Below are 18,359 nucleotides of genomic sequence, written 5' to 3'. Positions count from 1 at the left end.
GAGCAGTATAGCCCGAGATGTAGCAACACAGCAGAGGTAATGCGGTTTGAGTGGTACAACCTGTAGAGTAGTAACACAGCAGAGATGGGTGCAGCTGAAGCGAGTTAGTCCATGGTGTAGCACACAGCAAAGGTGGTTGCAGCTTGAGCGGTATAGCCCGTGGAATGGCAACACAGTAGAGACAGGTGCAGCTGAGTGGTACAGACCGCGGAGTAACAATACAGCAGAGGCACTGACGATACAGATGAGAGCTCATAGAATAGGTAAGGACCTAACCAGACAGGTAACTTGATCAACAGGCCCAGAGGAAAGGGAGGAAGTGCCTTTTCATGCAGTAGACAGATAAAAGCTAATTGCTGATTGGCTCATGTGGTTCATTGGAAATTTTGCACCTAGATGCAGTCTTATCAGCTAACTGTTTTAGGCATTTTAGGTTGCCCCATCCCTACTAGCCAAAACCACAACATTGTTTCTTAACCCCTCCATTAAAGTGTACCTTTTACAATTTGTTTTCACTAGTAAAAAATGTAGTGTGCAAATGTACAGTTTCTCTCTAATACCTAAGTTTGTTGCTATTATATTTAATTCGTTTTTATACCACTAGCTCTTTTTTTGTGTTTTGTAGAAATATCAGAAGTTTTCGATTCTATCCTAAAATAGCTATATGTTTTTCCATATTTCTCGTGTTCTGTACCAGTGACTTTCAATAACGGCATTAGACATTAAATTTCTTATACTTATATAGTATGAATGATGTTAAAACAAGTCCTACTGTCAAATGTTAAGAATGAGAGCTGTAGAGTCTGAGGGCTAGATTTACTAAGCTGCGGGTTTGAAAAAGTGGGGATGTTGCCTATAGCAACCAATCAGATTCTAGCTGTCATTTATTTAGTACCTTCCACAAAATGACAGCTAGAATCTGATTGGTTGCTATGGGCAACATCCCCACTTTTTCAAACCCGCAGCTTAGTAAATCTAGCCCTGAATCTCCTTCAATCTGTACTCTTTGATACATCCACACCGGTTGCTATGCTTGTCTCTCCTACTCGCTTATGCTCAAAAGACCGCCCAAGGATGACTCCTTGGTCTATATTTACTAAACTGTGGGTTTGAAAAAGTGGAGCTGTTGCCTATAGCAAGCGATCAGATTCTAGTTAGCATTTATTTTGCACATTCTGCAAAATGACAGCTAGACTCTGGTTGCTATAGGCAACATCTCCACTTTTTCAAACCCGCAATTTAATAAATATACCCCCTTATCTTCAACCATTACCATGGGTATACGTCAAGATTAAAAGCTTACTACATTTTTCATTCATGTTTTCTTTTTACCGTGGAGAACAACTATTTACTTATATTTTAAAATTAATTTCAATTCATACCTTTCCCTGTCACAAGTTTGCGCACACAAAATGTTTGTGCTCCCCAAAAGCCTTGTGCCCTAGGCTGCAGCCTAGCCAGCCTAGTGGATAATCAGTCCCTGCATACACCAGTGCATATGTGGAGGGAAAGTCATACTATGACACAAGAGTGGTTATGTTTATCTTCTTTTATTCATTATATTATATATATATTATACTGATTAAAAGGTGTGTGCTTTTTCTTTGTATAATCTTTATTGAGGAAAATGCAAACAAATGTAAAAATGTACATCAAGACATTCCTCAAAATTTTCATCGTGGAAGAACAATAAAACATAAAGTAAAAGACAAACAAATAGTGGGTTTTGTGTGGAGGAAAGAGGAGAAGGGAAGATCCTTAAGGCATCTCGATATTGCCAGCATAGTCAGAACATCTAGATGTAGCTCACCAGCCACTACTGAATCAAGCTCAGGTTTATAGGATATTTTTAAGACACATTTGTGTCATTTCAATAAATACATTTTATAGATAGACTTTGGAAGACCATAATAAATACATTTGTAGGTGTTGGTGTTCCATTAAATATTTGCAGATCCTCTGATAGTGTTAATCACCCAAGAAGTAATAACATTAAAAATGTCACACCCAAATCTTTCTTGTTATTCCTTCAGCTGTTGCTCCTTGCTTCTCATATGGCCATACTGGCTGAGTCAGAGAAGGATCTGATTCCCTAACACAGCTCATATTGTGAGATTACAGGCCTGCTATGAAGGCATCACAGACCATCTATGACAGAACAGGCCTGCTGTCTGCACACCTGTGGCTGTATAACGTACATCGTGCCATAAACTGAGGCCAGTTAAAATCAATTGGTCACCCAGGGATAAAACAGGGCTTTACTGGGTCCCATAGCAAAATTTTGGGGAGGTCCAGGGGATCCTGCTCCACTCTCCCCTGCTCCCCATGGTGCTGTCTGAAGCCCCCAGTTGAGACTTCACTGTGAATGCAGAGTGATCTGACATTGTTAGTTCCCCTTCACCACTGGGCCCTGTATAAAACACACCCCCTGCAATAGTAGGAGTTCCACAATGGCTGTCACCCCCAGGAAAAGCCACATCATGGCTATAAAAAATACATGTCAAACTTATATGAAACCGAGAGCTGGAACAAGTGGGTAAAAAATGCAGAGCACCCCTGCTCTATGCCGTGCTCCTGTGTCAGGCACCTGTCCTGGAGTCCAGTGATTCTTCCACTGTCCGGATCCTGACACAGTCTGGCCATTAAATAGCCTGCTTCTCCCCTTACTTGGTCCTGTGGAATTGGTCTTTTATGTATTTTCTCATGTGAATTATGAAGTTACTTTACGTATTATTTTGAATTTCCTACACTATTTAAACCAGGTCTGTGCACAGTATGGTGCCAGTGTATTAGGTCTCCTTTACCCCAGTGTTCTGAAGTATTATTTGGTCAATGTGCAGCAGCCTGTCATGCATCGAACCTTGGCTGAGGGCTGCGATCTGTGTGTCACCTGCAGTGAAGCCCACACTCTCTTGTGGAGTTTCCTGGTGACCGGTGACTAGTTAGACTCTGTGACTCTGCTTAAGGTAGCGCTAATCCAGACTGACATCCAGGATTCATAATATCTCAGTGTGATAGTGACACACAAATACCACAACATTTTTAGGTGCCTGAGCATGGAGTTGTATTCAATCACAGGGGGATTCAATTCCTAACAATGTCCTGTCTGTGCCATGCGTGATGAGACTGTGTGGGGTGTTTTACTTACCGCAGGCGCTACCGGTAGCTGGCCTCCATAATTCCTCCATAATCCCAGGATGTTTCCAGATTTGAAGTGGGATAGGATATATACTGTATCAATCTGTGTTTCAAAAGGGGATTTTCTGATCTTGTAGGAGGCGGGCAGTGACCTGTCCACTTGTGTGATTGTGTAAGGGATGACAGGACTACATGCAACAGGAATAATGCCATGATGTGAGGAAGGAAATTGAGTCAAATGGGAAACCACAGGCTTCGAGTTAGATCATGGAAGGAGCAGGGTGCTTCAACTGTACAGAGTTCTGATGTGAAGCTCCTGTCAAACTGATGTGTGAAGATTGTGGTGTCAAACACACCTCAATATGAAACTAAGGTCATACATCCAACTTGTTAAAATGTTAAGGGTCAGTACAGGCCACACATCCCAATGACCTGTCCTATCACAGAGCAGTATAAAGCAGTACTATAATGCACAGTGGTTTAATTCTCACTAAAGGCACTTACTTAGGTTATCCCACCCAGACCTAGAGTCATACCTCCCAACAGTCCCGATTTTATCAGGACAGTCCCGATTTCAGAGAGCTGTCCCCCTAGCACTACTATCAGCAGAATTGTCCAGTTTCCAGCTTAACAGTGGATCCCACACTCATTTACATCGTTTAGTGGGCATAAGCCTGTATAACGCTGGTTATGGATTATTATGGGGGACCCACACTTTTTATAAAACAAACATTTATATATTTACCATCAGAGATTTACCCATTTGTTTCAATAGCCTATTCATTTTATTCATTAATTACACAATGGAGAGCCCATTGAATGAATGGGAAAAAGTCAGTGCCACTTGTGTCTTGATGCATTTGCAAATGCATGTGAACATGCCCAAGGCATATTAACTGCAGCTGTACCACTTGTGAACCACTTAATATTTATATGTTTTTTTCGCATGTGGTTTGCACTTGCGCTTTTTTAAAAAGTTTTCAAAGTTTTCAAAATGAGAAAAAATGTCTCATTGCTTTGGGTTGCTACACATCAGTTAACTCTGCACCAGTTTTCATATATGTCATCTAATGCACCAGTCCCCTCCCAATCATGTAGTGTTAATGTCCTAGTGCCAAAACATAGCACTACACCAGTTGTGGGATGTTAGCAGGTGAACTCTGGAACACAAGAAGTACTGGGGATTAGTGTACAGTTTTTACACACTATAAATGTTCCAAGAACATTTTCATATTATCAGTGTGTTCAGTAAAGCAGAAACGGATGAAGAGCAGCAGCAGGTGCAGGGAGAGGAATAGATTTTCATAGTTCAAATCTGGTACAGTTCTTGGAAGGAGCCGATCAGACAGCATCTATAGCAGTGCATGGCATCTTCTGAGGTACTGCGGGTTGGAGATAAGATGTTGCAGCTGCAAATCAAGTCCATCTGTACAGGGCTCTCTTAACAACATCTTGGGCCCCCGGGCACAGCAGTGCTACGGGGCCCCTATATATACAAAAAAAAATATAAAATTATTATATATATGGGCCCTGCAGCCCAGGGGGGCCCGTCGGAGGCAGCAAAAAAAAACAAACCCGAAAAAAAATAAGAAAATACTTACCTTGCGGTCAGCTGGCGATCCGGCTCCATCCATGGTCTCCTCCTCCGTCGCACTCCGCAATGGATGTCGGGCGGGCGTGATGACGTCACGCCCGACATGCACTGCGAGCGCGACGGAGGAGGAGACCATGGAGGGAGCCGGATCGCCAGCTGACCGCAAGGTAAGTATTTTCTTCTTTTTTTTAGTTTTTTTTTTTTTTTATGCTGCCTCTGACGGGCCCCCCTGGGCTGCAGGGTCCCCGGGCACCTGCCCATTGTGCCCAATGGGAAAGACGGCCCTGCATTTGTAGTGAAAAAAGACCAGAATGCACACTCTCCCAGAATGTCTGGGAGACTGACCAATTCCAGGTAGGTCCCGCACTCCTGGGAGAGAAGGCCTCCATGATGCCATTCACTGTGAATGACATGATTTTAGCCCTGACTCCTGCAATTCACTTCACCTCCTCCCCCCTTGTATCATCTGGAGGGAAAGAGTAAAAATTTGGTAAGTTTGAAGAAGACTAACATTATTACTAACATTAGCCGTTCAGTGGCTCTCATCCAATCACCTACTACTGTTTATTCTGCTGCATAGGTGTGGCCATCTTGGATTTAGTCAGGTGATCAGCCCAACCAGATTTCAGAAGCTGTAATCATATGATCAGTGCAACCAATAGGTATTAGGGACACCCTATTTAAACCTGCTCCTGAGCTCTATTCATTGTCAGAACAAAATACTTTTTGTCCTGGATAGAAGTTTTTTCAGGATAAGTTTTGATTACAGATCCCAGTTGTTTTCAGAACTGTTCCTGAATATCATGCATTTCCAAAGTGCGTATCTTTCTGCAAGCACCCTGCATTTTCAAAATGCTGATCTGTCTGCAATAATTCTGCATTCATCAAGCGTGCTTAAATCAGCAAGAAGTTTGCATTATCTACTGCTTGCTCTGTAGTGCCTGGGGTTTTGTCCGTATCACTGGTTCTGTAGTTGGGACTGGTTCTGAGTCTCTAGGGCTCCTTTCCAGTTCTCTGCATCTGTGTGGGTTCCAGGTCTGTGGTTGTGTCACAGTCCTGAGTTCTCCATTCCTAGTAGAGATGGTCACTGACCCCCGTGTTTTGGTTTTGGATTCGGTTTTGGATCTGGATTACCGTCGTGTTTTGGTTTTGGTTTTGGTTTTGCAAAACCGCCATTGCGTGTTTTGGTTTTGGTTTTGGTTTTGTTTGGTTTTGTTTTGCTATTTTTTGGGAAAATCCATGTTTTTGGGCCTAAATTAACCCAATTTAGTGCTCCAACTGTTTTAGAGACAAGTAATCTAATTGTTGAGGTAATAAATCATCCAAAAAAACAGTTTAATTCTTCGTTGGTAGACCTATTCTACACACAAAACAGATTGTCTTCCTCTCCATCTATGCATATTGGCAATGCAGCCATCGTCTTTGAATGTATATTACACCCTACACTTATAGTTAAATATGTAAAGAAATGGAAAAAGCCAGTTTGGTTTCTGTCTCTCTAGGCCCCCCTCCACTTGTATAAAATACTAAAAAATTCAGCCATTATAGACTGTACAATATTAATTGACATGGAGAAAGCCAGTTTGGTTTCTGTCTCTCTAGGCCCCCCTCCACTTGTATAAAATACTAATAAATTCAGCCGTTATATACTGTACAATATAAATTGAAATGGACAAAGGCAGTTTGGTATCTGTCTGCATCAGATCCTCTCTCCACTAGGAGTAAAATAGAAAACTATTCAGCCGTTATATAATCTAGAATATAAATAGAAATTGAGAAAGGCAATTTGGTATCTGTCTGCATCATAATCATCAACATCATCATTAGCGCCCTCGTCGCCTACACAAATCTCCCCCTCATCCTCTTCTAATTCCAAAGTGGCATCCTCAATTTGGGTATCACCGGCTACACTCGGGCTATTAAGGCACACATCAGCAGAATGCTCACGATTAGACATCCCACTGTTGGATGGACTCTCCACAGGGATTGTTGTCATTTGTGAATCAGAGCAAATATTCTCCTGTAATGCCTCACTGTTATCTTGCAGCTCGGCTTTGACGCGTAACAGTAGTTGTGCACCAATTGTAGGCTGGGTAACTTTTTGGGATCTGCCACTAATAGCCAAAGGTGAAGGCCTCATTCTCTCTTTGCCACTGCGTGTGTAGAATGGCATGCTTGCAATTTTTTTTTTATCGTCACTTAACTTTTGCTCAGTTACACTTCTTTTTCGCTTCAATACAGTAAATTTTTTTTTGGTTTTTGTTTTTTGCACTAATTTGAAAACACTCTGTTGTTTGACATCGCCTTGGCCAGATGACGTACTGGGAACACTAACATCAGGACTGGTGACAGAACCTGGTTGCTCATTTAGATCATATGTGGACTGCTTTGAATCCATTCTGAGCGCAAACCACTGGGGAGTGCTAAAAATTATTTAGTAGATTCTGCTGACAGTTATGACTTTTGACAGCCAGAAATATTAATGCACAATTAGGGAGGACACCCCAAAAGCACTGAGGAGTGCTAAAAATTATTTAGTAGATTCTGCTGACAGTTATGACTTTTGACAGCCAGAAATATTAATGCACAATTAGGGAGGACACCCCAAAAACACTGAGGAGTGCTAAAAATTATTTAGTAGATACTGCTGACAGATATGACTTTTGACAGCCAGAAATATTAATGCACAATTAGGGAGGACACCCCAAAAACACTGAGGAGTGCTAAAAATTATTTAGTAGATACTGCTGACAGATATGACTTTTGACAGCCAGAAATATTAATGCACAATTAGGGAGGACACCCCAAAAACACTGAGGAGTGCTAAAAATTATTTAGTAGATACTGCTGACAGATATGACTTTTGACAGCCAGAAATATTAATGCACAATTAGGGAGGACACCCCAAAAACACTGAGGAGTGCTAAAAATTATTTAGTAGATACTGCTGACAGATATGACTTTTGACAGCCAGAAATATTAATGCACAATTAGGGAGGACACCCCAAAAACACTGAGGAGTGCTAAAAATTATTTAGTAGATACTGCTGACAGATATGACTTTTGACAGCCAGAAATATTAATGCACAATTAGGGAGGACACCCCAAAAACACTGAGGAGTGCTAAAAATTATTTAGTAGATACTGCTGACAGATATGACTTTTGACAGCCAGAAATATTAATGCACAATTAGGGAGGACACCCCAAAAACACTGAGGAGTGCTAAAAATTATTTAGTAGATACTGCTGACAGATATGACTTTTGACAGCCAGAAATATTAATGCACAATTAGGGAGGACACCCCAAAAACACTGAGGAGTGCTAAAAATTATTTAGTAGATACTGCTGACAGATATGACTTTTGACAGCCAGAAATATTAATGCACAATTAGGGAGGACACCCCAAAAACACTGAGGAGTGCTAAAAATTATTTAGTAGATACTGCTGACAGATATGACTTTTGACAACCAGAAATATTAATGCACAATTAGGGAGGACACCCCAAAAACACTGAGGAGTGCTAAAAATTATTTAGTAGATACTGCTGACAGATATGACTTTTGACAGCCAGAAATATTAATGCACAATTAGGGAGGACACCCCAAAAACACTGAGGAGTGCTAAAAATTATTTAGTAGATACTGCTGACAGATATGACTTTTGACAGCCAGAAATATTAATGCACAATTAGGGAGGACACCCCAAAAACACTGAGGAGTGCTAAAAATTATTTAGTAGATACTGCTGACAGATATGACTTTTGACAGGCAGAAATATTAATGCACAATTATGGGGGACACCCCAAAAGCGCTGGGGAGTGCCAAATATGAAGAAAAAATAATAAACCTCTATCCTCCTCTCTGCACTAGCGATTTTGGTTAGAGCAATTGCAAGAACAATATTGTATTCTCTGTCCCTGCTCTAATTAGCCTATGACTACACCCTGCTCTCTCCCTCTGTCAAATGGCGATGGTTTGCTGTGGAGGCGTGTATTTATAAAGTTGAAGTATCGCGAGAACCGAGTCCCGAGATCCGACAACGTCACAATAACGTTCGGCCTCGATTTGGATTCGGAATGGACGGGAGAGTACCGAGCTGCTCAGCTTGGTACTCGGATACCCAAAGTTCGGGTGGGTTCGGTTCTCGGAGAACCGGACCCGCCCATCTCTAATTCCTAGTCACGTTTCTGAGTTCCTGTCTCCAGTTCCAGCTCATTCTGTTCTGAGTTTCCGTGTGTTGCACATTCTGAGTCCCTAATAGTGGATTCCAGCTCCGTGTGTTGGGGTTGAGATCCCACAAACAGTTCCAGAGTGTTGCTATGGCAGATTCCAGTTCCATACTTCGGTGCAGGCACCGGTCCTAGATTTTTATCCTGTTAGTGCTACTCAGTTTACTCCAGATAAGTAGAGGGTTTATCAGGGCCTCCAGTTTCTGTTACACTCCTGCTTCAGCAAGACCCAAAGGTTCCAATTTGGAAAAACAGACAACCGTGACACATGTCCAGCCACAACCTTTTCCTCTCCCACTCCTAGCCCTTACTCTATCTCATACATGCCAATTCTCCCGGAATGTCCGGAAGACTCCCGAATTTCAGGATAGCTGGCTTTTCTACCGCATAAGAGTTGGCATGGAGTTGTGTATGGGTGGAGGGGGCGGGGCTTGTGAATTGTGTCATTTTGCCCCCACCCCCAGTGATGCAATTCATGAAGCCCCACTCCCTTCTGCCCTCCCCCTACACTCCTCTTCAGTGATCTTCCAGAGGGAGCCAGCCAAAAGTAGGCAAGTATGCTTTATCTCCCCCTCGGGCACCACCTCCCCTGTTGCACTTTCCTATGGAAGTCTCTCCACCCAAACTCTGCGTCCTGGTGACTGTCACAGTGGTTGAGTATGAATCCTTCTGTCAATTGGTTGTACCTACAGTATCTTCCTCCTTGAATCCTCTGTCCTTGGCTGTTATTTTCAATTCACCTCCATGTCACTGTCATCCCCTGCCCCACCCTGGTTCCCTCTCCCAATTCCTAGACAACTTTGCTGCCTAGCTTTCGCACTTGCTCTCTGCTGGCCTCCTCTCTCTTATTCTCGGGGACTACTTTTATACTCCTCATGCTCACCTCCTCTTGGTCAGGATTTGTCTGTTCAGGGGGTTGCCACCACTGTATGTCCTCTGCCTGAGTTCTGAGTCTTCCCAGTCCCAGTTGTGGTACTATATTTGGCTGAGTCTCTGAGTTCTTGGAGGTACTGAGTCTCTGGTCGTGGGTTCAGGTCCCCCCTGTTACTTTGTCCAGGTTCCAGTCCATCAGCTCCAGATTCCAGGCATTTATTTCAGTTTGGAGTCCAGTACAGCATTCCTCCTCCTAACTTCCAGTATACGGAATTAGAGCAAGCTCTATGAGCAAGGCATTCATCCGGCCCCCCACTTTCCACTACACTCCTGCCACAGCTAGCCCCAGGAGTCCCGAGGTGAATCCCAGAAACCCGATTGCCGAGACAGTCACCATTTTGGTATTGACAGGATAAGTTTCAGCAGGATTCATCATCTGAAAATCATACCCAACCTGGAAATCTACCTCTTTATCACAAATTTTGTCCCAAAACACCAAGGAGTCTTTAGTCAGGGTGGCTAGGTTATCAGTGGATGGTCGCCAAGCAGGAGGTACCCACAAAAAGTCAGCCAAGAGAAAACTACGGTTAAGTGCCCTTTCTAGGTCTACCCAAGGTTTCTGATGAGGCAGGAGAGATCAATGTCTCTATTGTGAGAGACTACATGCCTCCTGGTATTTGGCAAGTTTGGGGAGGGCAAGGACACCCAGATATTTACTAAGGGTTATGAGCTTGTGGTACATACACAAGGGTTTATTTTTCCAGACATAGGAGGTCATAACGGCAGAAAATTTAGATAGAAGTCTATTGGGGAGGAGGAAAGGAAGCAATTGGAAAAGATAAATCATTTTTGGTAAGAGCATCATCTGGAAAGCTGCTACTCTCCCTAACCAGGAGACTTCATAACACATCCAAGATTTTGGAAGAGTAATGAGTTGTAATAAAATTAAGGAAAAATGTACTTATAAGATAATATTCAAGTGAGTTAAATGCCTTAGTATGTAAGAGTTTCAGACTTGGAAGTATTTAACATTAATGGAGACCTTGCTATAAAGAACTAGTATCTAATAGATGGCTACCAGTGATGTCTCTGGTCAGAAAGGCTGCTAGGAGTTTCTATTGTCTTTAAGTTATAGAGGCCAGTATAACATAAGCAAAAATATTGGCTATATGTCTAGGGTTGGAACATTTAAATCCCTTCTACTTGTGAGTAATTGAATTCTATTTTGAGCCTATTGTCCCCGTAGTGTCCTACCTAGCAACCTACCCACTCGGTTCCCAGTCACATAACATTTTTGATGGAATCTATTAAGACCCATGAGAGTACGAGTTATATTTTTGTAATTTACGCCATATGAGTTTAAGATAAAGAGATTGGTGGGCTTTATTCTGAGCCCAAAACCTGAAGTTTTGTTTCTAGATCCTTTTCAAGTTTTTCAAGTTTGCCTTTTTAAGCCTGGACCCTACATGTATAGCTACTCCATGAATAACCGCCATCAAATAGATGATCCCACGTAACCATATCGAAAGCTGTTTCAGCATCTAATGGTAGAACCAGGTTAGGGCTCATGTTCCCAGATTAATGCAAAGATTGTATTACTGTTTAAACTTTCAGACATTTGTTGCCATAAATAAAACCTGGTTGACCTATATAAAGCTGGTGTTTCCAAATCTCTCCCTGGTTTGGGCAAAATTTTTATTATGGTCAAATTCAAATGTATTGGGAGTAGTTTTTCTTCTTTGGTTGTAAAATTCCTGTATGCTCTTGCTTTTTGGTTCTCGTAGGATTTTATAAAATTCCCTGGTTAGCCCTTCTGGGACTGACGATTTTCGAGATAGGTTTTTAATTTAAATGCCTAATAGAACACACCTACTTGCTCCTAACGGAGCACTGTTCACCGGATACAATTCTAAGACTTTCCTAGCACTGTGGCATGGAGAAATTACTGCAAGAAAAGACATTTGCAGAGATGGGTTCACTGTTGCCATGAAGAGATGCATCTGATCAGCAACAATGTAAACATATCCTGTGGTAGTTAAAGATTGGTCTACTTGTATCAAGGAACCCTATGTGAGCCATAAACACCACACACCATTGTTGAATCCACGTTTCTGATTTTTAATGTTGAGATCGTCATACCAGGCAATGTTTTAACAATTCTCTAGTGTCCATTTGTTTTGCCTTCTGTAATTGCCTATTCTTGTTTTTCTCTGACAAGAGCAGAATTTGGTTGAGTTAACTGTACCCCATGTATGACAAGTTGTGCCGTCTGATAGTACACCTGTAACATGATCACGTATGAAATCTCCAGCAGGGCTTCTCTTCATGATACACTTATGATGGTACATCTGGCGCTCACTACTATGCCACAGTCATTTAAATAGTTAGCATTGCTTATTCTCCCTCTGAATTACACACACATATAATCCTTTGGTACTGTAATTGCCTGCAGTATTAGCATTGTCTACATATATAATGCTGTCATTGATTCAGCAGACAATGACATGAGAAAGCAGCTAATAAACTCACCACGTGGGCTCATGTAGAATTGTACATAAATCTATTTTATTTAGTAAAATATGTGTTTCTGTTATGCGCTTGTGCACTAAAAAGCAGATTTTGTCGCAACTTATACTCACGACTCTTTATGCGTGGGGAGGGATGGGGCGGCCAAGCATAGGCTGAGTACAGTAAGGGCACGTTCACGCACGTAATTGTTACCTGGATGTAGATGCATACATACTAGCCTAGGAATATATCTCTTACAGGTGCTTGTTGGCTGGTGCAACAAAACTTGATCATGATCAGCAACACTAGCTATCCACTTCTGATTGTATATTGACCTCTCTAGCCGATTGTACTTAACTCATTATGAAGGCTGCAAGATAATATGAAGTCACGGATGACAATTCTTATTGCATAATTCCTTTTTCCATTAAGACTGCGGCAAGAGGAAGATCCCAATTAAATTTTTACTTCAATAAATTTTTATTGAATTTTTCAAAGTTAAATGGGGTACAGAAAAAAGAAAGGGTGACAAGCACAGTAGAGGAACAAACAAAAGGGTAACAAAAGGGGGGGAACCCCAATACAGGGGGGGGGGAGTCACTCAATTGAAACAGCGATCTTATAACATGCACATTGCTTTAAGAAGCAGAAATAAAATATACACATTGGTCTTTCTCATAGTACACCAAATGGGGACATATTAATACCTAGGTAGCTCAAATGACACACAGGCAGAACCTATTCATTAGGCTGGGGTTCCTCTATGAGGGCTGTTGGGGAGGGAGAGGGTGAAATATTTGAAGCTACTCGTGCTCTGCCGGAGCCCTCTGTAACATATTCGTGCCAGCTAAACCATTTGAAAATTGGATTGGAGGCAGATGACGTATAGGGCACATCCTTTGTTTCCATTTCAAAACTATACTGGATCTTAGACACAACCTTAGTGATGCTGGGGGGAGCAGGGGACTTCCAGTTCTGAGCTATTGATGCTCTAGCGGCTATTAGTATGTGTCCTAATACATAGCACTTATAGCTAGGGATCACAGACTGGTATTCCAATTTAATTTTTAAATGTGAAAACTTTTTATATGGTAAATGCAAATTTTACATTTAATAACTGTCAAGACACTATTCCCTCTTGCGTATGTAACACTTCATTAGATTACTATTCTGTGCACCAGTGGGATTAATGCAACTTTATATGTCCCCTTCACTGCCAATCACATTCTAGCATGTTTTATTTCATGGAGACACACCAGCCTTGCATCGACCAGCTTGGGGCTGCTCTTCATTAATGCTTGGGGCGGGGGGGGGGGGCATGCTGTTACTCTACCCATTATTAATTATTTATATCACACAGCACAAAGGGACTGTTTTATATCAGGTAGTGAGTGTGTCTGCAAATATGCAGTATATAAGTATAGGCCCTCTATCTATAGTCATTGATAGGCACATCCTGAGCAAAGTAATAAAAACTTAAAACACACTGTGCCACATGTAATACCGGCAGTCTGGCTGTCCCTCCATCCTCATCAATTATTTAAGCATACATCTATTTAAATAAATAAGGCTAGGAGTTTGTTTACTTAACTTTTGCACAATGCACCTTCTAAAAATTGTTCCACCTCTCTGCACATCAAGGCACACTTTTAGTTTGCTGAGGCTGTTTCTGAGTTTGGCATGTATCTTGATGTGACCAGCAAGCAGCATAGGTGAAAAACAGAGGTGTTTCATGGTGTACCTTGTTAATGAGGTCTAGTGGGCACACACTTAATAGTAGCAGGACCAGTGTTGGGATCTCCGGTGGCCTCCTGCCTGGAGTTGGTGCAACTGGCTTCACTGTGCACAAGCCTCTGCCTAATACCTCCGCACTTGTTTCAATACCTGATCTGTTATTCACAGAGTGAGGATTCGTTTCTTGAATTGCCATTTCATATAATATAGCAGCCATTCTAATGAATGACGTAGTATCAGCTGGAGAATGAATCAACAATCATCCATACAGGAGCGGCTAGATGGTGCTGTCCATAATCATCATCATTGCATCATCATCATCATCATCACCTTGCTGCACTGGCCCTTACTGTACTTAGCCTACGCTCATCTTTCCTTGCCTTTCCCCTTTCCGCCTCTTTGGTTGCAAGAGAAACATGCAAGAATCTGTATACAGATGCATACTAGCACATTTTTGTTAAATGTATGCAGAGTACGGACATGTGTATTTTATGCAAATTAAACAGACCTACACCCAACACTATATTACTACGTTAGTGTATAAAATGCATGCAACATATGCAATAGTAGAAAAGGGTTGTACAGTAAAATCAGAAACAATGCAATCAGCTTAATGAGCAGCCTTAATTTCAGTATGTGTGAATATATATGTTCTGCAGAAATAAGTAGTCTTTAAAATTTGCAGTTATTAAAATGTTCTTAGTTTGGCAATGAAAAGTATTACTTTGATTCCATTTTTTTTATTGTTAATAATGTAATTTTGGCTCTGCAGTGGGACACACTGATGAGATTTACTGGTGGGCCCTTCTTACCTTCGTCAAACTAAACACACAGTCCGAGCCAGAATCTTATCCAAGATGCCAATCTTATTCTCAAGCCAAAAGAGACATAACATTGAATATACTATTATTACTATTATTATTAATTATTTTTTATAAGGCACCACAGATTCCGTAGTGCCGGGTACAGTAGCAAGTAACAAATAGATGAGGTAATACATATAAGTAGCACAGATGAGTGTGATTAATGCTATACTATTTAAATGATATTTTGTAGATCTGGTTTTTATTTTGTAATTGCAGATATTGTTTCACTGTAAGAAATGTATTTTGTATGAGAAATATTAACAAAAATGTCATACAAGCATTATGCTATCTAAAGATCATTTGAACATCTGTAGGTAGCACTGTTCTGTTGTTGTTAATGGATGGTAGAACATATTTAGTAACAAAACAAATGCAATCTTACATTTTCAATTACGCCTACATCTTTTTATTGTTATTCTGAAAGACAGTAAATTGATCAGATCCTTTCTCGTGATTGTTGGTTCAGCTTAAAACAGTCTCTCTCTCTATATAAAAAGCTGAGAATGTACTAGTTTTGAGTTCTGTTATATAGAGAATTATTCATAACTCCCAAGGAGTGACTTCAATCAACACAATGGGGGAGTGGCCACAACACAATGGGTTCATGGCCACACCCCAGGGGCGTGCATAGCCGTTTTGAAGAACCAGTCTGTCCCATTCTCCACTCTCCTACCCTCCAAACATGTTTATCATTGCTGTGCGCACGTTCACAGACATCACTTCACAACTTTCCCATCGATTAGGACAAAACTTTCTGGTTCGGGATGGTGAGACAGTACCCTCAAATTGGGACTGACCCACCTAATTCAGGATGGTTGGGAGATATGGATTTTTGAGTCATAGTAAAAAATTTTATCGGGTCTATTTACTGATAAGTGGCAAAAGGGCAGTTTTTCTATCGCCGCTATAGAAAACCTCCTATTGCTATGATTTAACAAGAAAACATTGCTGGAACACCTGAGTGATACTCCGCTTCCTGGCGATAATGGCTGGCAGCGGTAAGAGAAGTGAATATTGCACATGTGTGACCTGGCTTTGCTAACTCAGGCTTCGAGTTCCACTTTAAATAAACATAAAAATATATAACATTAGATTATTTTCTGACATTTCTATTTGAAAAAATGCTTTATGTAAAGAAATAATTTTTTTCTAATAACTCCAGATGGTGATAGCGAAAGGAGGATTGCGGCAGTAGATGTACATTGTACTACCTTGTGAAACCGGTTTTAAATAGCTTTCACCAGAGAAACTTGTATGCTGGGAGCCGCTAACAGTAGCTGGTGGGCAGCAAGCCGTTTGTAGTGTTTAGAACAGAGAGGTGCTACAGTCTTGTGGAATGAATCATATAATCAGGAAATCCAGTAGTTGTTTAAGCAGGCCAGAGGTCAGAAACCATAGATGCTAGCTACAAATCAGGAATCAGGATTCAAATGCAACACACAGAGCGTTATACAGGAGCCAACCAGTTGACACACAGACAACAGTGCAAGACAATAACACTGACAAAGGTAGTTGATTTATAGTATAGTTCCAGAAGGCAGAGCCCTCTTACAATAACCATCATATGCTTGATAGTGATGGTAATTCATTTTCAACCTATTCAATTGGGCAAATAGAGTTTACAGAACATCTTTATTATTGCCTTATAGAATATGTTTTGTGTACCACTTAATGGTTATGAATGCTATGGTGAGAGATGGACTCCATTTTGTGTATTCTGGTTTATTTCACTTGTAATTAACCATTAGGTTTTTTCGATAACATTTCTGAGTTATACTATATTAAAAAAACAAACAATGCACATATTGCTTTTCAAAACACTTTGTTATATTGACATTACACCACTTTGCATTCAAGCATATTTCAGCAAATGGCTTTGATATCTGTGTTGATAATTGCATTGTCATCGAAAAGATACACCTCCTAAAAAGCATGTCTGTATATGCAACTTACGCGTACACGCCCTTACTGTACTAAACTTACAGACACATTTTAGTACACATGTGTAGTATAAATGTGTATATTTACAGGACACAAATAGACGTATGTCTAACTCTAAATGAGGCCCTTAGCATGCAAATATAAAACCAGGCTTGTGGTTTCCTAATGACATAATACCCCTTTATACAGCGTTTGTAACTTACATCACATTTACATCCACTGACTGGAAACCTTGTATATGTGGCTCTCTCTGTGCTTAATATAATGGTAACGGATGGCAGATGCCGACCTGCATAGTGCTGTATGCCAGCTGTGTTGGGAAGCCGCTATGTCCAATAAATGGATAGTGTCAGCCAATCACCACTCTTTGAATGGCCAGTGATTTCTACTGATCAGGGTTTTGGAACCCGACTACTGGGTAATGGCTCTCTGGCCATCCTAACCATTGGTGGATGGGGAAAGTTGATATCTTGTCCTCTAGTCTCATGAAATTCAGAAAAGTGGGTTATCAATTTGTGAGATCAGAGGACTGGTTCAAATGTGGAAGATTAAAGGGAAGAAATTGTGATACTCTATATTCCTGCAGTATTAGGTGCACTATATTAATCTTTTTCTATAATCATTTATTGAATACAAGTACAATTGTCTTATTTAGCTTTTTTATTTATAGAGCATTGTACATTCGATTTAGTTTACATCCTTGCATCACTTTATTTGTTCTGTTTTATTTTATTCATTATCTAAAAAATGAATGCAAATAATACTTGTAATTTCTGCTTCAATTCTCAATGGCACAGACAGTATAGAGCAGGCCTGTCCAACCTGCGGCCCTCCAGGTGTTGTGAAACTACAAGCCCCAGCATGCTTTGCCAGTAGACAACCTGTTGACAGCTGGAAGGGCATGCTGGGACTTGTAGTTTCACAACATCTGGAAGGCCGCAGGTTGGACAGGCCTTGTATAGAGCTCTCTGATATTGGACAAATGCTTCAAATAAAAACTGTGAACATGTTGGTTATAAATGTCTTTTTCTCCCCAGATTCCAGTCTCCAAAGGAGCACTTTCTTCGAAGTCGCAGGCGGCTTATTTGATTGGTAGAGGAAAGAAAATTTGAAAATGGGCACACGGAGACCTATGAATCGTATAAACTCGGGGAATGGGAGGTACTATGACTCCCATGGGAGTAGCAATGGGAGCACAAGTGACAGTGAAGACAGTAATGGCTCAGTCTATTCTCCAAGAGCAGACAGCCGAAGTTACCTGCTGAATGTGAGGCCTGAGAACAGGTGGGAGAAATTCATTCTCTGTTATCTGGATTTTGTCATAGATTGTACATTAGAAATTCAGTAAATATCAGAATAACTCATTTTGACATTTACCAAACCCAGCACAATACTATATAATCTACTTCTAGATCTGCTGTCACAGAGCTTAATTGTGCCATCCATATTAGTGACCACCATATTGTGCTTGAAA

The 18,359-nt window shown here is 41.0% G+C and overlaps 1 protein-coding gene across 1 annotated transcript in view; it reads left to right on the top strand.

The window, feature by feature from the left end:
• Nucleotides 1-18,359, top strand: part of ALPK3 (alpha kinase 3) — a 105,906-nt gene that overhangs the window by 8,710 nt on the left and 78,837 nt on the right. Inside the window, exon 2 of the mRNA XM_075208409.1 lies at nt 17,923-18,169. Coding sequence (XP_075064510.1) covers nt 18,000-18,169 — 170 coding nt within the window. The 5' untranslated portion in view covers nt 17,923-17,999. The remainder of the gene's footprint in view (nt 1-17,922; nt 18,170-18,359) is intronic.

Source organism: Mixophyes fleayi, chromosome 4 (assembly GCF_038048845.1).
Source record: "Mixophyes fleayi isolate aMixFle1 chromosome 4, aMixFle1.hap1, whole genome shotgun sequence".
NCBI lineage: Eukaryota > Metazoa > Chordata > Amphibia > Anura > Limnodynastidae > Mixophyes > Mixophyes fleayi.
Note: the sequence above shows the minus strand (reverse complement) of the source record. Positions and strands in the feature narration are given on the sequence as shown.